The 22,381-nt window shown below is 38.5% G+C and overlaps 2 protein-coding genes and 1 long non-coding RNA gene across 11 annotated transcripts in view; 2 read left to right on the top strand and 1 right to left on the bottom strand.

The window, feature by feature from the left end:
- Nucleotides 1-22,381, top strand: part of LOC126751348 (guanylate cyclase soluble subunit beta-1) — a 111,911-nt gene that overhangs the window by 71,319 nt on the left and 18,211 nt on the right. The window lies entirely within an intron of this gene.
- Nucleotides 2-19,627, bottom strand: LOC126751350 (uncharacterized). The gene is made up of 10 exons (XM_050461556.1): nucleotides 19,445-19,627; nucleotides 17,653-19,253; nucleotides 17,502-17,590; nucleotides 17,296-17,395; nucleotides 14,569-14,678; nucleotides 14,186-14,289; nucleotides 12,083-12,178; nucleotides 7,060-7,216; nucleotides 6,124-6,242; nucleotides 2-1,176 (listed from the first exon to the last, which is right to left on the bottom strand). The coding sequence occupies exons 2-10, from the start codon at nucleotides 17,780-17,782 to the stop codon at nucleotides 555-557; spliced, it is 1,527 nt and encodes a 508-aa protein (XP_050317513.1). The 5' UTR covers nucleotides 17,783-19,253; nucleotides 19,445-19,627; the 3' UTR covers nucleotides 2-554.
- On the top strand, nucleotides 19,455-21,075 carry LOC126751351 (uncharacterized). The gene is made up of 3 exons (XR_007665877.1): nucleotides 19,455-19,553; nucleotides 19,658-20,404; nucleotides 20,462-21,075. It is a non-coding gene; the product is annotated as an uncharacterized LOC126751351 (long non-coding RNA).

Here is a 22,381-nt window from a genome sequence, read left to right as displayed (position 1 = left end):
TGAGTGAAAGACACGGATTTTTTGTTGTATATTTTACAAAAATGCGATTGTTTGGCGAACACACTCACCCAACTGCATTCGAAAAAGTAATAGTAATGTAATAACACTTTGAAGCGTGTCGCAGCAAAATGAAAATGTGAAGTGAAGTATCTCCAAGTTTCGCCAATCCCAGTATATCCGGCAATTCACTCACGAATCACTTGTTGGCAAAGTAAGTTAAGCCAACTTGCCACTGAAAAAACGTGAATTCTGCGAAAAAATAAAGTTTTTGCATTAAAAAATATTTGTCCACGATTTCGCCAACTACACGCTCTCCACATAAATGCAACTCTGCTGCTGTGCCAGTAAAGTCAAAGGGCAGCCAAAAATGCGACAACGTAATGCCAAAAAGTTGAGTTAGTAAAAAGCGCCAGTTTGGTCTTCAAATGTTGTTGTTTGTATGCCAACAGCGTTACTCTTGATGTCCGCCCAACTCGGGCAGTTCATATAACTCACTTAAACTCGTAACACGTACTTACTTACTCGTATATTTAATATTGTTATGAGAGGGTTGGCTAGCTCAATTGGCGCTCGATGCATTCTCTGACCTTGCTGAGAGTGTTGTTTTCGTTGTTCTTGTTATTACAAATGCAACTGTCTTGCTCTGCCTTTTCGTTGTTGCTTATGCCGCTGTCGCTGCTACTGCTGTTCCCGTTGCTATTTTCGGCAGTCAACAGCATCTGCATGGGGCTGATAATTTCGACCGCTAACGGTTTCTCCACCACAACAGCGAAATCATTCTGGCATTCCATCTCTAATTGCTCCTCTGCCAGCTCTGCCGTGTCTTCCTCCACTACCGTCGGTAATTCACCCGTCATGGTGGCCTGCTGTTCCATCGGCAGCCTTTCCTCCAGCAACAGACTCTCTACGACCTCCACAGCCACTTCCACATCCACCGAGGACTGCTCCTCCTCCTTGGACTCGGCAAAATGCACCCGTTTCTTCGCACCACTAACGGCACCGCCGGTGGCTTGTAATTTCTCCAGCGCCGCATTGTTTTCGTCATCGTCCTCTTTTTGTGGCCCCTCGAGCTCCTCCATCAAGTCGATGTAGCGATGCAAGCGTCGGGGCAGCCGCAGCGTATCTATGCCGTCGGGCAGTTGGCAGTTGCGGCGCAGCAAGTCACGTATGCGGCATCTGCAACATGTTGAAAATAGAGACATTTAGCACTTTAGAGAAAGCTTACGGGCCAGTGGTATGTGTGTTGAAACGAAATATTTGTAGGCCTTTCTCGAAATACATAGTGAATCAACGAATTGAGATTTCAAAAGAAACAAGTGAAAAAGTATGTCCGGCAGGAAGGGGAGCATTTGCGGACATGTTGTGCGCTTTTGTCTCCAGCAAACAAAGTAAGCCCACAATATGGGCGAAAAATAACGTATTTAACAATTTCAGTTTGAAACTTGAAAGTAGTCCCTTTTATCGGCTGTGCTTGTCGATATACACACCTACATACATATGTATATGTATATTTGTATTCAAACGCCTCAGCTTAGATGCGCGTGCTTCTTTCAAAAGTTTGGAGACTTTGAAGTGATAAGTTTCACATTTGAAAATGAAACAAAGACATTTTTAAATGTGGTCACATGGGTAGCGTTGCTCGCTATATGTGGAAGGAAAAAAAGATAAAAAGTATAAAAGGAATGTGGGGAATCAAAGGAGGGGCAGTAAGTTTATTTATAATATAATCTCCTAAGAATTCTTTCTAAGAGACTTTACATGTATGTTGTGTGAAACTTTAAAGCGACAATTCACCTGCTGCAAACATGAAGGTTAAACAAATTCGCTCATGGGTTGCCTAAATTTATAAATTTGAACGCGCCATATTACAAAAATATAGGTTCCAAAGTGCAATAGTAGATAGGAAAACGACAAAGAAATGCAGTTTTGTCCTGAAAGTAATGGCTGGTCAGTTGCCTCCGAGCATCTGGAGAGTCAGGACAAACATTTTCGTGCGGGGTGTTTTGTGAATGGCGCAAGCCGAAAATGCAGAGTTCGTTAGAGCAGAAGTACCGGATTAAATTCTGTGTGAAACTCGGCAAATCTGCGACAGAGACGTTTGATATGATCAAGCAGGCTTACCCAGATGTTGCTTTAGCAAGAAGTGGTGTGTTTCGGTGGCACCAAGAACTTTTGGAAAGCCGAGCCGCTGTCGTTCTGGCCCAAAAAAGGAAGAATGAGCAAATCCAAAGTGAAAACGATGCTCTTTATCGTTCTTCACATCAAAGGCATAGTCCACAGTGAATTTGTTCCTCCTGGACAAACCGTCAATGCCAAGTTTTGAGTGGAAGTCCTCAAGAGAAGTTGCACCACGGCAACGCCCCGGCTCACACCGCTCTTTTTTTGAACAGCTACCTAACCAACGTCGGCATCCCAATGCTTCCACAACCGCCCTACAGCATAGATGTGGTCCCCCGTACTTTTTTTTGTTTCTTTGCCTGAAAAGACCGATGAAAGGCAAGCATTTTGAGGCGACAGAAGGGATCCAAGTAGCACGCACATCGGCTTTCAAGGCTATTTCGGAAAATTCCTTACGTGACGCTTTCAATTTTGAAAATCGCGCTGGCAGCGCTACAACGACGGAGAAGGAGCCTATTTTGAAAGTTTTTAAAGAATTATAGCGATTGGTTCAATACATTTTTTGGAATCGACTCAGTCCTTTTACTTTTCGGACAAACCCTATACTAACGGAAAGCGTACATAGTATCTTTAAATCGAATAGCACTATTGCGACGAATGTTAAAACAGCATAGGATCCGTTCCATTAGAATTGCATATGTTATCTGATGAATATAATCATCATATCTAAAAGAGAAATCATAAAACAGATTTTTTTTTAAATTTCACACCTTACAAAATAAGCCAATAATACTTGTGGTCCCCCAAAATTGTCCGCAAATAAGAAATTGCAAACAGCTCTTTCGGCAATTTCACACTTGCGGTTTAAATTAAAATTTTGCCCACGGCCATCTCAGTTCAGAGCAGAGTGAGCATCTGCAATGCTTTGTTTGTAGTTATGTAAAACAGAAACAGAGCAAATTTAATTCCGGTGAGCATTTAGTGGCTCTTTTACATTTTACTATTTTCTACCTATTTGTACCTACTTATAACGAATGCTTCACCAAAGTTGCCGTAACCACATTTCTCTGAAATATGATATTTGTCATCTGAAGATGGTTTTCAATAAGAATGTCCTGACACCAGCAATTTAACATGGCCTTTTTAAATTTTTTTTTCATTACTCAACCAATATTACAGTTATACATAACCTTTCTCTAAGGCAATTTGTCATTTTATGCGATCCAATTGGCACAGAATTACCATTCGAATTGCTAGTCAAATTGCTTTCATTTCGTGCGAGCTCATTCACTCGCTTCACTTACTCGCCCTTTTCACACTCTTATTTCCTTTTTCATATTTTTATTTTTTGCCTTGAACACTTTCGTATTCTAACCTGAATGTGTCACACGAAATTTATGATCGGACCCATTGACATAGTGCGGAGTGGAAATTATTTATTTTATAGGGCAATCATAACTGTTTGGCAGCAGAAAAATTAAAAATGTATTATGGTTTATGAAGGATGTCCAAATCGCTTCATGCAATTTTCATTGCATTTTAGAAAATTTGTCCTCAATTTTATTGACCCGTGGTCATATAAAAAGATGTTAAGGGTAAACACTTTATAAGGTTCCGACTTTTGTAAGCTCAGAAGCAGCTACAATAAGTGAATTGTTGGTAAAAGTGAAACCCCGAAATATGTATGTGTAGAACCTTTTCGTTTCAAAATATTTAAAAATCTTACAAGTCAGAGAGCATTCAGCATATTCTTTAAAATTTTCAGCTAAACTCAAAGTGATTTTATGAAAGAAACAACTAAACATTTATGGGAGTTTTCAGAAGCAATGAGAAAATATGAGAAGTCATTCCTTCGAAATGCAAAGTCATCATTTGAACGAAGGTTGCATTACAAAGACACATGCACACTCACTGAGGTGTTGCCAAGTAAAGACAAATCTTGAGTGAAAATGCGTGCAATGCAGTCCAGCCCCCTTGCGAGCCATTACATCTATGAACATATGGATCTGTGTATGAGTACTTAGTATCTTCCGGTAGTTACGGCAGAAAGCTTCGATGCGCACAATGTTCTTCTACCCATTTTAGCACATTTTACAGTTCTTTATACTTATATACACGCAGTTATATAATGATATCCATTATCGTGATGACGAAGCAACTTCTTGCGATTTTCACCACCATTTACCAACAATTTGACTTAATTGCTTTACTCTCATCTCACTCCTTTCTCGTTCAAGTTACTTTGGCGCTTTCATGTCAACTAAATTTCCACTACGCCCGAAAACCCGGTGCGTTGTGGGCGAGTCGCTTGTGTATTTGCTTTACAAAGCCGTCTGAAGCCGATTGATAATCAACAATTTTCGAGTTAGTTAATTAATAGCGACAAAGGAAATTATTCGCCTTTATGATTAGATGGCTTCAGTGCTCTTCTGCGCGCAATTTAGTTATCTCTTATTTATTTTGTTGACTCGTGCTGAAGAAATTTGATTAGCGGTATTTCGCTAAATGTTTGACAAATTACATTATCCATTTGTTTATGCCTTAATTAGGATTAAAGGGCGCATAAAAGCAAATTTGTTAAAGAGTATCGCTTAGAAATGGTTTACATAAAGTCATATTACAACAATTTCCAATAAGAGTGTTCTAATTAGAGTTCTATTGTCTACATAAATCGTGTTCGGAAGTACCAAATACTTTCTAGTAATGACTTATTTGGTATTAATACTTGCGTACTTATAATATATGTTGCCATTATTTCAATATTTCCTGTGCTATGGGAACTGTGATCTCTTTAAAAAGCGCGCTCTCCAACATTGTGTCCAAGCAAATTAAAATTCGGCCATTGTAAAAATAATAGATTATCGTGTAAAAGCCATATACGATTCGGTTTCGATATCTGCTTAAAAAAATATTTGTTTAATAATCGAGCGCAGACCATTTGTCATACTGTTAACCAGGTACTTTGTTTTTTCAAGAAAATAATCAAAAGTAATTAAGAATTACCCTAATATTGATGCTGAATAACTTCCATTGATGTTAACTCGTTTAATACCTTCAAGTGTCTTACAGTACTGGAAACTTGAAAGCACTAATTATCTTGTAATATCTTCTATTTTGTAATTCACCATTTGAGAATTATTATCAAATACATTACAAACTCTATGATGTCAAATAAACTCGAACATCGAAGGTGAGTGAAAGGCCAAAACCAAAACCAAAAAAGCATTCAAGAATGGGGGCTCTTTGCCGAAAGGTTATTTGTTTACATAGTATGGGAGAACCCTGTAAGGTTTAAAGATATGATTAACTTTCTCCGAGACAAACTCCGCCTCCTTGTCGCGCTCTATACTGGACACTACAGGCTCAAGAAACACCTGCTCAACATGTGCATAGTCTCTTGGTCTTGCGATATGAACTAGGAAATTCCAGAACACCTGATTCTAGACTGCCCAGCAATTTGTAGAAGCAGGTTCAAGGCCCTAGGTGCCATCTACGTGGACAGGGATCACGTAATCTCAGTCGCGCCCAGCAAGCTCCTGGAATTGTTCAGAGTGCTGGGCCTTAGTGACCATATGTGATATAGGTGAGGGCACAATAAACCATAGGTCGTAGTGTAAAACCTCGATTATTTTCTATCTATATATCTATCTAACTTAACAATCACCTTGTCTTTCATTCTCTTTTCAACATCACTTTTATAAAAAATTCTAAATTTTCAAAAACAATTCTAAACCATTTATGCAGAACTCAGAAAGCGATAATGAGTTTAACTTTCGTTTCTACTCGAAACCAAATTTAATTTGCCTAATAAGAGCACAAGAAGTTCGGCCATAACTGGCGAGGCGCAGCGAGCTACAAATCATATTGAAAATTTAATGAAGCAAACCAAATTGATTAAATTTCAAAACCACAAATTTATCAATGCCCAAGCAAATTAACCGTCCCAGCAGTAAAATAACGGCGAAGGAAGTGGCATACAAATGTAGATACAAGCACAATACTCACCGACATAAATGCCGCAGGGAGACGACGCCGTACACCTGCTCCTTGGTGATGATGCGATCAATTAGAAGGCGGCCGTATTTTTCGAAAAACAGTTCGCGGCGAGCGCTGTAGATAATTGGCTACATAGGGTGACGAGATGAAGAAGTACAAAAAGAAAGAAAACAACAAATTTAAATGAAAGTTGATGTGAAAAGTTTGTAGTTTTCTAATAAAGCACAGAGTACACGAAATGTGGCAGTGGAAGGGGGAAAATGAAAGATGTGTCAGTAAATTTGGGAGTGAAACAGAGCTAGCGAAGTGTAATTTAATTACAAAGGTCCTTCCGCGTGTAAATAATACATCATTCTTTGGTGGTCTCTCAAAAAGAGCCAAAGGAGTGTTTATGCAGACTGAAAACTGTGTCACTCTGGTGTTCTGAGAGAATATCTGAAAAAAGGAAATCCACAGAATCTCATTCGCAGCAGCACCAATTGCGCCCAGCCTAAAATAGTTTCCCACGCTAACAATGCTGCTTCCATGAGAATTTCTCGGAAGTGCCCAACAGTGGCGCCAGCAACCACAACTCGCAGTTTAGCCATGGCCATCAATAGGAATCGGCCGCAGCCACGACCGGCTGCCGGCTGCGGCAGCGGCATATTTCAACTTTCTAACAACCATTGGAAAGCACTAACGCATTACGCGCGTGCCTCCAGCCACTGCTTGCCAGCACACCATACTTCCGGGCATAGCGCGAGTAAATGGCAGCCGCAGCTTAATCGCCCAGGCAGTGTGGAATTTACAACATTGGTTAATGTTGGTCTCGTGTCGCAAGTGCAGTGTCTGTGTTGGTGTAATTTAACGCGCCTTCTATGCTTATGGCTTGGTGAGTCTGTACGTATGTATGTCGTACTTACATGTGCACATTTAGGGTGGTGGCTAAGCCTGCCGTGTACTCACCTTATATGGCATCTCGATCATTGGTATAGTGCGGAGCAGAATTTGCAAACACGACACATTTTGTAGAACGTAATTGCGCCCGTTCTCAGTGAGTTTCTCCAGTAGAGCGTGCACAACTGAGGCACCGCCATCTGGAGGGGTCGGATGGGCGCCATATCTGAAAATAAAGAAATAATCATTGCAGAAGTTGCAGAAATAAACATATTTAAGAAAATAGGAATAGTAAAAATTTGATAATTCTTCACCAATAAATACATTCATGCATCAGTCATGGTTCTAAAACAAAGTAGAAGACATTACACTATTGGGTAGTCGAAAAAGTCTTTTCGTATTTCTAATCAAACTTCAACTTATTTTTTTTATATTTATGTATAATAATAAATATTAAAATGATAGACCACTTTTTTCCATTTTTTCCGCTAAAGACATTATTCCATCAGTGTAAAACTTTTCTGGTTTCTCGGCGAAAAACTGCGACAAGTAATTTTCACAGGTTTCTCTTGAAGCCAACTTTACTCCATTAAGGATGTTCTGCATTGACCGAAACAAATGGTAGTCTGATGGTGCAAGGTCAGCGCTATATGGTGAATGTATCAAAAATTCCCAGCCAAGCTCTCCAAATTTTTGCCGAGCCATCGAAGATGTGTGTGGTTTAGCGTTGTCCTGATGGAAGACGAAGCCCTTTCTGCTGATCAGTTCTGGCCGATTTTTTCGATTGCTTGCTGCAATCTCATCAGTTGTTGACAGTAGAATGTAGAACAATCGTTCGACCAGGCTGGAGCAGCTCATAGTGAATGATCCCTTTCCAATCAATCCTGACTTTGCGACCATTTGTTGAGCTTCACCACGCTTGGACCATGATCTTGTTCACACATTATTGTCGTATTTGATCCACTTTTCATCTCATGTTGCCATTCGCTTCAAAAATGTCGATTTCATTTAAATTTTTCACAGACAATTCATGTGGTACCCAAACATCGAGTTTATTTTTGTAGCCAGCCTTTTTTAAAGGTTAAAAATCGTTTGAGGTTAAGCTCCTTAGCGATGTCATGGCTGCTTATGTGACGGTCCTGGCAATCTTTTCCATAATTTCATCGACTTTTTCGACGATAGATCGACCATGTCCTCCTTAAGCAATATATCGGGCTTGAAACAGATATCAAAGCTAAGCCAACAAAATTCTTGGATTTATCAACAAATAAGATATGTTTAACACTAATTTAAATTTACTTTCAATAAATGAAATCAATACAGATCCCCTGAGGAACCCAACTCTTCAAGAAACCGGAATTGAATTAAAATCCCCCAAATGCTTGATAAAAAACCAAATCAATTCGGTAACACTGAACCTGCGATCACGATATCGCGAAATTCAAAGCTATAGTAGCTCGATCCACTGTATTTCGACCGCAGAATTTTTTTCGAACCAAAACAGATTAAAACAATTTAGATATCATTATCAGATATATCTACATCAGTAATGTAAAAATGGGCGTATATGTAAGGTCTGGCAGATTTTCCCTCCTTGGCATGCAAAACCGAAAACGCGAGCTCCTTTGCGAACCAAGTTTACAATAATGGTAAATAGACACAACGCACACATGATTACAATAACAATGTGTACATCCTTCCGTGTACGCCACATATGTATATTATGGTTGTATGTGTATATGTTTGGCAAAAAGGTGCCTGTGGCTAACGGAAGGAATTTGTCGCAGCGTATTTGCAGTTCAGAACTAAAGTCGAATGTTTTGTCGCAGCAAACGAGTTACAAATCAAGCAGTGTGTTCAGGCACCCGGACATGCAAATACAGATACATTTGCTAGTAATGACGGATATGTAAGCCGTGGGATAGACAAGCTGGCACAACGAAGAGCTGAACAAGGTAGAATACAGGTAAAACTCGGCAGTCGGCTGTCCCGCTATGCGAACAGCCAGGAATCTCCGCAGCTATTTCTCGATACTCATATCCTCTTTTATGTTCTGCAACATAAGCGACGTACGCACACACACACGCAAATGATTGCAAATTTGCTTCAGTTCAAGGTGTTGTCTTCCTAATGCCACAATCTAAGGTGTAAATAAGCGCAAAATATCATTGAGAGCATTTGCCGTCGGGTATTTGCCATTACAACCACTCACGGCTTATAACGGTGCAACTCGTAGCAGCACTAACGGTTGTATGTAATTTCTTCATAGGCAGAGAAGGAAATGGTAGCCATAAAAATGCGAAAAACCGAATGCAAATAAGTTTGGACTTGCAAATGACACTTGGGAATATTTATAGACGGATTCATTGAATAATTTTATTATAACAGAGGCTATTTTCCTTTTTCAACCCCTTTGAAGATGAGTTTACTACACAAGCAGATAAACCGTTCTCTTTATTTTTCGAAATGGAATCTCCGTATTTCTTTTAAGCTGAGAAGAAACAATTATTCAGCAGTTTTATCATTTTGGCACCTCTCCATCACTTTGAAATAAAACAAGAATCAATTTAACCTAACTCTGCAAAGACAGATAAGCAAGTGTATATTTTTCAACTCTTCCGAATGACAAATTCGAAATATTCGCTCGTAACGGTGATCCACGTTTTTGCTGACGCATGGAAAGCACCGTTCGAAAATGGAAAATTTTAATATTACAATGAATGCGAGATTTTATTGCTCCAGCCAATGTGTGACAATTTTTATTCCTCCTCGCATTTGATTTCAATAAAATTCTGCGCACTCTGCAGTCTCCTTGCGCCACAAGCAATCAAAATGCCGCCGAGCCATTAATGTGCACAATTATGTGAGTGCTTTGTGGTGCATGACAGTGTTACGTAATGCACCTACATGTGGGGTGTATGTGTGAGTCCGACTGCCATCCATAAGCCATGGTTACTCAATGCAATTCGCCTTTATGGATGCTTCTTCTCGTGTCCTCTTTGCATGCCGTTTCACTATCCGCCTCTGAAATTAACTTGTGGCACTTATCAGTTGTGTGCCAATAAAATTCTCTGCTCAAAGAAAATGCCAAAGCTAACTGCTTTCGGCCCCCACTCATTCTATCTGCTGCATCTGTGTGTCTGTTTGTATGCATGTTTGCGCCGTTTGAGGTTCCAATAAAAAGCTGGCACACTTAAAATTTGCCTTGGCACCCACACTTTTGGCAAGTATGCATGAATTCGACAAGCGTTGCATACATTTTGGCGCGCTCGCGCAATGTTCGTCAAATCGTGCACATAACCAGCCAGACAGCTAGACATCTTGGCTAGGCTGCTGGACAAGTAGACAATATGCGGAGTCAGTGTGAGCGCCCTTTCCTAGCTCTAGCACATGAAAATCAATGGGGCGTTGCAGCGCTTGGTTACTCAGCAAATTTATGGCATATGCCTCTGTGTATCTGCGTGAATATATTCCACATTTCTGTTCGTAAATAACGGAAAACGACGCTTTGAAATCAATACTACAAATTGTTTTAATTTGCATGCTGCCAATAAATATTTCATAAAACGAAATTTTGCCGGAATGAAAGAATGAACTATGAGAATGAAGAAATGTGGAAATATTTTGGCCAAAGAAGTGTTTTCCTTTCGTTTCACGGCTTCTCCACAACTGATTTCTTATGACCTCGCATAGAAATTTCATTTTGCTGTTTTCTTGTGCTTTCATCCTTTTCAATCGCTGCTGACTTATTCTTTCACAGGTCACGTTGTTATTAATTTCACAGTTTTTTTGTAAGGAAAGCGGTTTGCGGAATGATTTCGATGGCATGACTTGCTTTCATTTGAACTCCTAAGGCGGAAATTCAGTAAGAATTAAAATACAGTTGTTTACGGCATTTGAGCCTTCCTGATTATTGTTCTAATTAGTAAAATATTCCATTAAAATTTAATTCGTATAACAGAACACTGGTTATTTCCCGATTTAATTAAAATTTAATCAAATTATTTAGAAGAAGCATATTTTTAAGAACACCGGTTACTACTGCACGACTTTCATACATGTAGTATAAGGGTATTCAGAATAATTATTAGCGAAGCAAATATTAAAGTTGTTTGGAAACCACATTTTTGGTCTAAAATTAAGGGATGTGTTCAGAATAATATCAATACTTCAATAACTTCTTAGAAAAGAGTTTGGGTCTATCAGTTGTTCGGAACCTGAGTGTCTGATCTTTGCAAAGTCACAAAATTTCTATTCACATACAAATTTTCACACGTTAACAGCTTTGATATTGATGGTAACAGAGGACTTTAATATTTTTTGCCTCCTATAACAACAATTAACTGGCAATAACTGCAATGCATAATACACAAAATATACACAATATGTATGTATGTATGTTTGTATATGCGTTCAAGCAATAATTGAAATTTTATCAGTCTTTCAACGTTCACTGGTTGGAATGCACTTCAGCGCCGAATTTGACCGAAATGCTGTTTGGAATGTCGCCACTAGTGCAACACTAGAAACTGGCGCTTTCGCTTGAATGCTTTCGCTTAACTTTTCTTTTCGTTGCTTTTTTGCCTAATCAGATTGTTTTCGCTTTGCCATGTTTCCTTTGCTGCAACATGTTGTGCAACACTGGAAATGCGCAGTGAAGTGAATTATTTTGATAACGAGCCACACACATACACACCATTTAGGTACTGTTATTTAGTAGGAATGGAGTCGTCGATATTCCGTACTAAAGTTGGCAAAGAGGAATGCGCGGGAGCTTCACAGAAAGGGATGCATTTATCAGTTTGCCTTAAAGCGCACTAAAAAGTCTACTTCCTCGCAATATAGAAGCAAGTAAAACAAAGTAAAGAATAATAATAAAAATAAAGAATAATAAGAATAAGAATAAGTAGACAATCGTTAAATAAGTATAGTTGTCAAGCGAATTTGCCATGAGGCTTTCGTGCGCAGCGCGCGGCACTTCAAATTATTACCAATAATTCCAATAAACATGAATATTTTATCGTACAAATTTGCTGGCCGTCACTTAGAACAGTTATTCAACCCGAGGCATTTCGTACACTTGCTTACTTACCTTAATAATATCAGCAGCAGGTCAGGCGCACTCGCCTGTAAGGCAACACGAAGCGGTGATGAACGGCCGCACGACTCGATCGGAATATCAATGAATCTGAAAAATTGTCAAAATACACAGATTAGAAGATACTGTTACTAAGGTGAGCAAATTAAATTTCAATTTGGAAAATCATCCAAAGAGGGAAATATATGCACGCAAATTATTGTGAAAAGTGCTCTGAGACGTGTACAAAGCTGACGACGGTGCGGAATGGTTAATTGGGAATAGCGTAGAAATGTATGAATAAACAAAACATGAAAAGTAAGATGATAAACCATACATTGAATAGATATTATATAATACCAATATTAGGTATATATCGTGGCATTGAAAAAATTTTCATTCAGAAATCTTCGGATAGCAATATCATTAACTTCGACTTAAGGTTCGACGTCTGAACAGTTTTCTTGCGCAAATTAAAATTTAATCTAACCTTTGAGATTTTAAGGAAAATTATAAGAAAATATTCAAAAAACAAATTTTTGCATTCATAACATATGTGAGTTCATGTTGGTAAAAATTATTACCCACAAATAAAGGGTTATTTTGGAGTAATACTACCTTTTCCATTACTTTCATATAACTCTTGTATATTGACACATTTTTATTTGGAATCATGAAACAACACACTCCATGCAATTACATATAATCATACCTAGTATGTAGGTAGTAAGCTAAGCATAAAATGGCAACCCTCGTTTGGGCACAGTACGGATTTTAGAGAAATTTTCGCACAGGTACAAAGCGAAGCCAAGCGACTGGCTCTAGTTCTGTTCCGAGTTGACAATAAAAATGGCTTAAGTTCATTTTGCAGAGACAAGTTTTGAAATTCGATAATATGTGAGACATTTTCAAACTTTTACTAAACTAAAATGATTGAAATTTTTTAGTGAAGACCACTCACTTAGCATGAAAAAAATCTACGCGCAAGCAGGAAAGGTAATATGTGGCAAACATACAAACACTTTGCGTCAACACAAAAGGCTTTGAAAGCGAATGGAAATTGTGTAGACGTGTGTGCGCCCGGGCAATTCCCGCCCGCGCAAATGCTTTTCGTTGCCATTGTTATAAAAAACGTTGGAACCTAGACCGGCCATCCCTTTGTGTTTAACAGACAATAAACTGTTTGTAGTAATAATTGAGGAAACCTTTTTGGTATCTGACATTTTTTGCATACAGAAACTTCTCGCAAATGCATATTTTGAATAACTAATGCAGAGTAACAGTGAATATTGAAAGTTAAACACAGTTAAAGAATTGTAAATACCTACATATCGTCACACAAAATGCAAATTAACGTCACACTTTTTTTCATAAGTTTTCATGAGAAGAAAATGACGGTTTAAAACAGAAAGTCTTCTTATTGAAAAAAAATGATATGTATATGAAGGCAGAAACGAAAATTTTGTAGATTGAATATATAGTGTAGTGCATCATAATCAATAAGAAACTCAATTTCAATTATTTGATGTTGTTTTGCGTTTTAGCTGGCGATATGCACCTTCATTTCTATTATTCTAAGGCTTTGATTTACTCTCCTTTAACGGCACATATACTTTTTTTAATGTCACTGGCAATAAATCGCCGCTGGAGTAATCATCGTTAGTCTAGCAGATGATTAATTAATGCTGTTAAATTTAAAAATTAAGATTTTCAAAATAATGAAACTTTTTTTCATTTCATAAAGCGCACTCTGTGAGACGCTTACAGCGAACGTAATTAAATTAATACCTTTGAATTAAACAAATCCGCTTAAAGCATAAAAGCCTTATGACATTTAAAACTAAATGCAGACGACGAAAGGCCTCCAGCTGCAAATTTCGTCAATTTTTGCAACCTCAAACGATAAGGACAAAGAAAATTCCGACAGGTTTGGCTATATAAACGTATGAATGTATACACAGGCGATCCATAAAGCCACACCATTTATTTGGCTCAAAAAGAGAGCAGGCCCCCTAACGCTGAGGCTAAGGTGGTAACGATTACGCCCGACTTATCTCTTAATTTGGCCTTACGGGTATGTGTGTGTGAATAAACTGCAACTGGAGTGCACTCACTTACCTCACCATACGTTCCTGCTCGAAGCGCGCAATCCAAACTGGCAGTTGCATGCTAAGTGATGTGGCATGATGAAGAAAGTAGACCATGGCTCGCGTGTTCTCATCCTGATTAGCCGAAAGGAGCATGCAAGTATAGCAAAACGAAAAATAGTATTATTCCCAAAATGGTGGAAATTACTCGCAACAGAAAGTTTTTACATAATCATACGAACGAAATTGAAATGAACCAAATACTAATAGGGAAGTTGAAAATTAAAAGTTTTAGGTTAAAGCAAAATTTGAAAGAAAACTGCCAGCGAAAGCAAACGAAAAAACAAACGTAAAAGGATTAAAAGCAGGCAAGGTTTGTGTGTCTTGCAAAAGAGTGCAACTAATCCGCTTAACCTGGTCGCGAAAGTCGCTGCGCCAACCGGCTATGAAGTGCGGCGCATGGGGCCCGAATAAGGCGCCCAAAAATATCCGTTCAAATGTTTTCTCGCATGAGTAGATCTCCTCTGAAAATGAAAGAGAAAATTACGAAAATTGGAAGTTAGAAATTAGAAATTAGGAAAAAATAATGCAGTATGGCTTGTATGAAATGATTATTGAATTATGAGGAAAGGTAACATCAAAGGAGGTGGTAATATTTCAATAAATAAAACAAATCCTGGTTTCTACTTTCAATTTAGTTACCTTATTTTTTCTGTCATCCAAAATGCTTGCCAGGTGTTGCATCACCACCACTTTAGTAAAATCACTTAATACCTTAAAACGCAAAACTCTTAAATGCTAAGCACATTTGCACTACACATCCAGCCAGCCATGGCCATATGGCTCGTTTTAATATGCTTGCTTCCCATACGCCTAGTCAGCATAAATTAAATTGTTGCTGGAGCGAAGTTTGCTGGCACTCGCCTAGTGCCGGCTGCGTTATGCAAACGTGTGCCAGTTTGGCAATTTAATTTGCACAATTGGCAATGCAATAACCGTAAACAACGCACACGCTACCACAGCAACCTGCCGTCCCCTCACCCAGGTATGAGTCCTGCACCGTTTCATGCCAAATGGCTGAAATACCAATGCATTCGCATAGAAAGCCTGTAAAATTTTAACACTCTTCGCTCGCACACACACACACTTACCTCTGCATAAGCCAACTGCCATGAGGACCTCGCAAATATGCATTTCGGTGTAAAAGTACACACTTTGGTGCCTATTTTGGCGAGCGGACGTACTGTGCATGTCTCTGAAAGCACGCGCATGGCTCCATACCGTTAGCAATGGCGCATGCAGGGCAAGCAAACTTCCTGGCTGGTGCAGTCGGGCACTAAAGCGCTGAAACATCGCGCTGTCGGAAATGATTGCATTAAATAAGCCAATATTGCAGAACGCACTTGTTGCACGCACACACCCAACTGGGCATTGTGGCACCTATACATGCATACTGGTGCACACATTGCGACGGCAAGTCAGCATTCTCTTTATTGTCACACCGTAATGGCTCAATGTGTGTTGCTCTTTTGAATGCAGCGGCTGCCTTATGCCACATCCATCCCTCCAATACTCTCTGCCCATTAACCAAATATGCTCTAACCTAGATTATGGCAATTAGAATTTGCTCCCTCGTCCTTGCTCTTTGCTCTCTTGTCCACTTTGGCATCTAACGAATTTTACACGCGAAAAATCGCATTGATGAAACCACCGGGGGTTTTTCCCTTTCATATCGGTCGTTAAATATTACAACATTTTCGAACACGCAAGTTCGAGCAACCTCAAAATGTTGAAGCGTTAATTTTTTAAAGAGCTAGAAAATTAGTTTAATTCAAGCATAAATGGATAAGAGGACTATTTTTTGTACCATGGAAGTACCACAAGTAATAAAATTGAATGAACATGGGAAACCCCATAAAAGCGTTACCTTAGGTACCAAGAACTGTTTCAAAATCATTTGCATAGTTGGCAGAACTAATCAGATTCGAGATAAGAATTATGCATGGAGTTCAGTTTCCACAAATATTCAATTCACAAAACATGAAAGTTTGGCCGATATATTCTGAGTCTAAGCAACGGCATAGAACCTTAAAAATCTTATTCCTTCACTTATCACTCTTTGAGCGTTCGCGTGTACTTATGCCAAGATTTCTCAGTCAGTAACTCTACCAACTTCTCCGTTTTTCGACAGGCGAACAAAGAGACGGACATTTCTAAGTAATGATACATATGAAACCCCATATATGTATAATTCGATTGCTTATTACTATGGTTATTAAGAATTATGGAACATGATCCGTAAATTTACTTTAAAGAATACAAGCTTTAAGCTCTGTGACGACACTTTGAAAAGTAGGCAAGCTTGAGTAATTAAAGCGCTTAATTCTTAAAAGAAGAAGAACAGCAAAACCCAGAGCTCAAGCCATTCGTGCGTTTGTTTCATTATTAACTTTAATTAATCCGGTTGTCACCTGCAAAGCTAAAACAGGAATGCTTGTCGACCCGAAAGTCATTAAATATTAGCACGCGACTCAGAAGAGTGAAAGCCGGCCGGGAACGCAGCTCATCTGAAAGTGACTTCTGTTGCACACACAGGTCGGACGTGTGGCAAATGTGCCTCTTCCCGCTCAGCTCGAGCATTTGTCTTTTTAATTTTGCTAAAAGCACTTCCAACACAGATTTTGTAATTTCTGCGCAAACATAAACATTAATCCACCCAATGCCTTAAAACAAGCTCGTTTTCCGCTTTCCGCTAAATGAATGTTGTTGCTGTGTTCATTTAGGGAGGCTGGTTACCGCAAAAGCTGTGCCACTGACAATCTTCTACAATATTTATTTTCATGTTTCTTTTTCTATGTTTGTGTTCAATGTTGACACTGAAAAACATTCCATGTAAGCATAAACTCACACATGTATGTACATTGGAGCTTGCGTGGATTTGACATGCGATTTTAATTAGATCCAACATGCAAAGGCGACAGACAAAACGGCAAAATAATTTCAAAAGCGTTTGAGACACTTCTGCCTCGACGAACGATTTCTTGGAGCGCTGGTGTTCGAGGCAGCAATGGAGCAGGCGTATATTTGGTTATAAATTGTGTCGAGGGGTATTTCTTACAATGCTGTAAAGCGTTCACTTACCCAACAACAGGACCACAACAGTGGAATCACGTACGCCCCAATCCCAGCAAGTCCGCAGCGCAATGTACAGAATATTGTGGAATTTGCCCATGAGACAGACCTGTAAAAGAATGCAAATCTAAAGGTAAATCTTTATCCTATCAAACCTATATCCTATCCTATCCAAACACTTTCAAGAACATTTCCCTCACGCTGCCTCTACTTACATCTCCATTTCCGCTCTTCTTCTCGCGATGATAACGCACTGCAGCCAACACAGCGAATCGCGCCACCTCCTCCGTGTGCATATTTTGCCCTATGAGTGTGACAAATTAACTTTATTGACTATTCACAGGCATTGCGGTATGCTAGGCTCACCGTCACTGCAACCGCCGATCACAGCGTTCAAGTGGTCCAGTACATCACGACGCGAGGAGCGATCCTGCAGCCCATTACGTGTGATTTTATCGAATGTATTCTCGAAAAAGCACTCGAATATGTATTCCATTTTGTTTCCCAGCCAACTACAAACTAATGTTCTCTACTTTTATAAAGCGCAATAAGTGTTCACAGCAACCTATCTTGCGGACCCTCGCTGACGATGTGAGCAAGTCTTCACCGTTTTATCGCTAGCCTCTACGGCTTAACTCGGCAAATTATCTACCACACACACGCCCATCCAAGTGCCAATGAAGCCATAGAAGCAGACGCTAGTGCATATTCTCTTTGGTGGTCAAAATGCTAGGCGTAATTCAATTAGCGGCAATTGAACCCGGCAATAACTTCCTAAGAAAAGCGCCGAATGCTTTTAAAATTCCAACAAATGTAGTTGTGAACTCTCTTTTCGATTTGCAATTCAAGCAGCGACTTCACGTTACCAAATCATTAAATTTTATATCAAACGTTTTCCTCTAAATACCCGTAGTTGTTGTTGTTGCCTTCCATCCGCCTGTGATTGACGACCCAACCATCTAATGGCAAGTGCGTGCCCATGCAACAAAGGAGAATATGCACCCAAAGCTTAGATGTGGGAATGATTACTCCGTAGTATGTGCAAATTGCGCTCCTTTTCAACGTTCAACTTTGCGCCTTTGCGACTTTCGTATGTTCTGCTTTTACTTTCTTCCCGAAGTACCACATACAATCGTCACGTTCGCTTTCCGCCTTATGACACAGTTGCGCGCACCTGACCCTCCACAATGCACGAATAGTCAAGTTCAACTGACCGACTGCCGAAAAGTATAAGCATGCTTCCAGGCGGAGCGCCGAAAGCTGCCGTCTATAAAAGCTCAAGCGAAAGAGCGCGACAGCGCCAAAGCAAGTGTGGAAAAAGTCTCTATGTTTTTAATGTGTTCTCGTGGTGTTGAGATATTACTTTTGAGTATGTATGTATATATAAAAATGGAGTAATAAAGAGTTTTTAATGGTCGAGTGGAGTTCCTGAAGGACCTCTTGGAAACCACAACATAGTGAGGAGTATCAAAAACGGAAGAATATTTATGTAATAAAAAGTGCCAAACTGATTATGTCCGCTGGTTTGACTTCATTTATAATCATGCTGTTGTGGCCGTTCCAGAAAGATCCTTAATTTAGTAAATTAGCAAATCGGCTATTGCCATTGGACTCAATTACAGACCTCAAGATAGTAATCATAAAAGTAGATAAGGATTTGAAAACATGATTTAACATTTCATAAATTGTGTTTCCGAACACAATCGCTCCACTCCGCTCACAATTTTCACTTTTTAATCACAACAATACTCTAAATTAACAATTAAATTCTTTATCCTTTTATCTTTCTTAAAAATATTTACAATTATCTTTTAAAGTTATCGTTGGCTCTCATAACACACAATCAACAAGTTTCTTCAGCTTTCTCATAAGCATCGCAATCTCTTTTCTTTAGGTTCTTGCTAAAGCTCTTATGGATCCGCTCTTTCACTGTCTTCACACATGTTTGACTTTCTCAGCTGGCAATGCTGGCAATAATGAAATAAGTAAAGCAAAATAGTATAAACAAATCAATCCAAGCAAAAGCGGTCCGAAAGTCTGCCTAAACGAATCTCAGTTTCGGATAACACAATTAGAACTACTCATATTTATAGTTTTCAAAGTGTTCAGAGATCGAAATGATGGGACTCTTTTGCTTCTAACTTTATAGCAAAATTACATTTTGATGTGTGGCACTACCACTGCACTTCCTATAGTTAGACATTTAGAGAGCAATTTTAAAGTATTTCCACTACTTTCACAAGAACTTTACACACGTAAGGACATAGGTAAATAAAAGTGATTGGTTTTTTAATTCAATACTTTTACTTTATTACTTTATTTATTTCCGATATATTTCCGCTATTTTATTCGCCCGCCTTCACAACCAAAGCCAAAGTAAGTTAGACACCACCGATTACTGCTGTCAAAATCATATGGCTTGCTACGCGAGTACATACATACATATGTATAGTAAATGTATATACCATTTATAAGTAGATAAAAGTAAGGAGAGCGCAAATCTCTTCGACAACTTATCAAATGATTGCTCGCTGTGAGCGCACACACACGAACGAATTGAAGAGAAACATTGCAGGTTTACCAAAACTATTTTAATTTGCTCGATAAAGATACATATGTGAGTTAGTAATTTCAATGATTTGGATAGCCGTAAAATCGGAATAAATGTTGTTGTAGACGGACTTTTGACAAGTCCATGAATGCTCAACGATTGGTGGTGTAAATGGATAAAGGATTACTTGCTTATGTATGTATGTGTGAAGCATTATTAATTATTCATCTGAAGAACATCGTGAAATAATTTTTGTCTTTCTTATTTAAAATTTTAAAATCTATTTGGGTGAAATATAAGTAATAATGCTATAGCCATCGTAGCCACACTCACTCCGCAGCCAACGGGGATTAAAAAATCGCAATGGCATTGTAAACTATTTTCGAAAATGGCTATATTAAATATCTCTGTCCGTTAAGGCACTGGAAAAATATATTTTACTTGTTATCAATGCTTTCAGCTTCAGTTACAATGTACATAAATGTTAGTTGCACAAGTTTTTTAATCTCTCTTCATATGAGGATTATCTATTTCAAGTGCTTTAGATAGATGGTTCTTTCAAAGCAGGTAAAATAGCCTCTTTAAAACGAATAAAAAATGTTCAATATAAAAGATTTATTTTAGTAGCTTGAATCCATGTGGTATACCTGCTCTGCTGACACTGGCTCATCAGTGATCGCAGCGAAAATTTCGAAACACTGTGCTCGCACTTTAGTATAAATTGAGCTGTTGAATTTCACAACAGCACAATCGTCAAAGTATCGTAGGCCACTCAACATCTTTAGCGGATTATATAACGTCGAATTTTGCTAAACGAAAAAGTGAGAAGTTCGCTATTATAAAACTATGACTGAAGTTACGGAAATTGAGTTATTAAAAAACAAAGAAAACGAAATTAAAGCGGCCACCACCATAATGCCTAGTAATCTTGAAATCATCGGTTGTCCAAAACCAGGTGGAGCTCTGCAACGTCTGGCCGATCTCGCTGCAGCCATCGCAGCGGAAGACCGGAGCGCAAATAGCGATAGCGATTATGACGACGAGAGCGACACAGAATCGGATGACAGTGACTACTTTAGTATCGACATACCCTTCCGGACCCGTAGGGCATCCTTGCCAGCTGTCATTGAAGCTCAAAAAGTAACTGAGGCCGCAACTGCTGCCATGAGGAAATTGTGGACTCAACGCATGGCACGTCGATCCATGTATTTGTAGAGCACCCACTGCTTTTAAAACTTGGAGAGGATGAATATCCAATGTATAGATTTTTAATATTTATTCATGTTTTATTCAATTGAAATTGATGTTAGGCTTTAAGAAAATGTTCATAAAAATTGTGCTGAATAATTTATGAAAACTAAAAACTCTTTGAAATCGAGTTAATGTTGTATTAACATTGTGTAAATTCTACGATTATATAATATTAAAGATAAGTAATTTTGGCAACCCACAATTTTTTTTAATTACGAGTATTATTAGAATTGATTTTGAGAAACCAAAATACGATCTGTAACGAATACCAAAAGACAGTAAATTGTCTTCCAACAAAAAAAAAAAAAATATAAAAATAAAGTATGTTACAACAACTAAATCACAAATGATTGAATTGGTTGAATGGATCACAGAAGGGGAGGGGCAATTTAGGGCTATAATGTCAATTAGCGCTGAATATAAACAAAATCGGTCCACACATTGGTTCAGTCCAGGGATAGGTTACACAATACCACAGCAACAATATCATAAATATAGGTATTTTCTCAATTATTTAACATAATTGATTAAAGAGGATAATCGAGCTCAAGACCTACCTTAAGGGCATAAGAGAATTGTAATTCATTTATGATTTCGTCGAATAAAGTTGTACCAAAGCGTTCTTTCATCCTTGCAATTGTGGGAGTATAAAAAGTTCAGAAATTTGCAATTGAATATTTAAAACCGATATTAAGTTTGCCGCAAAGTTTTTAACATTTCAAATCATCAAGAACCCTACGAAATATATATATTACATAATACTACGTGATCCAGCAACTCGTTGCTATAGTATACATTTTATACTATTATTCTAATAATAAATTATTAAATACAAAAAATAACGAATTTAAGGCTGCCTTCTCAATGGTTACCAGCCTTTCTGTCCAGTTAATAGAGTTGTCCGCTTAATCGATTGTACTTGATTGTACTAAACATCAACAAATTGTGGGACCGGCCAATATGCATAGTTAATGGAGATATCTGCTGAATAGAGCGTCCATTTAATAGAGCTTTCAGTGCATTTTTTATTTATAGATTGTTTTTACTTTCCTACACAATGTGCTAACTTTTGCTAGAATCAGTTTAGGTTCAGTAGTTTAGAATTCCATCGCGAACAAACAACATGTATGTACACATATGATCAGTGGGACGAGCTAAATTGATTTAGCCATATCTCTCTTTTTGTATATACGCGAACTAGTCTGATATTGCTATGAGATTTTGCACACGTCTTTTCTCCTCAAGAATCTGTTGATTTCTCGGAACCACCGCTATCGTACCACTGTGGCATAC

The sequence above is a fragment of the Bactrocera neohumeralis genome, chromosome 2 (genome assembly GCF_024586455.1).
Source record: "Bactrocera neohumeralis isolate Rockhampton chromosome 2, APGP_CSIRO_Bneo_wtdbg2-racon-allhic-juicebox.fasta_v2, whole genome shotgun sequence".
Classification (NCBI taxonomy): domain Eukaryota; kingdom Metazoa; phylum Arthropoda; class Insecta; order Diptera; family Tephritidae; genus Bactrocera; species Bactrocera neohumeralis.
The sequence above is the reverse complement of the archived record's forward strand: the minus strand, read 5'-3'. Positions and strand labels throughout refer to the sequence as shown.

What these genes read in the sequence shown, in the direction of transcription:
- LOC126751350 (XM_050461556.1), bottom strand. Translation starts at nt 17,782, where the DNA reads ATGGAATACATATTCGAGTGCTTTTTCGAGAATACATTCGATAAAATC. An exon ending in TGTTGTGGTCCTGTTGTTGG is followed by an intron (nt 14,679 to 17,295) that starts GTAAGTGAACGC and finishes TTTCATTTTCAG; the next exon opens with AGGAGATCTACTCATGCGAG. An exon ending in GAGCAGGAACGTATGGTGAG is followed by an intron (nt 12,179 to 14,185) that starts GTAAGTGAGTGC and finishes ACAATTTTTCAG; the next exon opens with ATTCATTGATATTCCGATCG.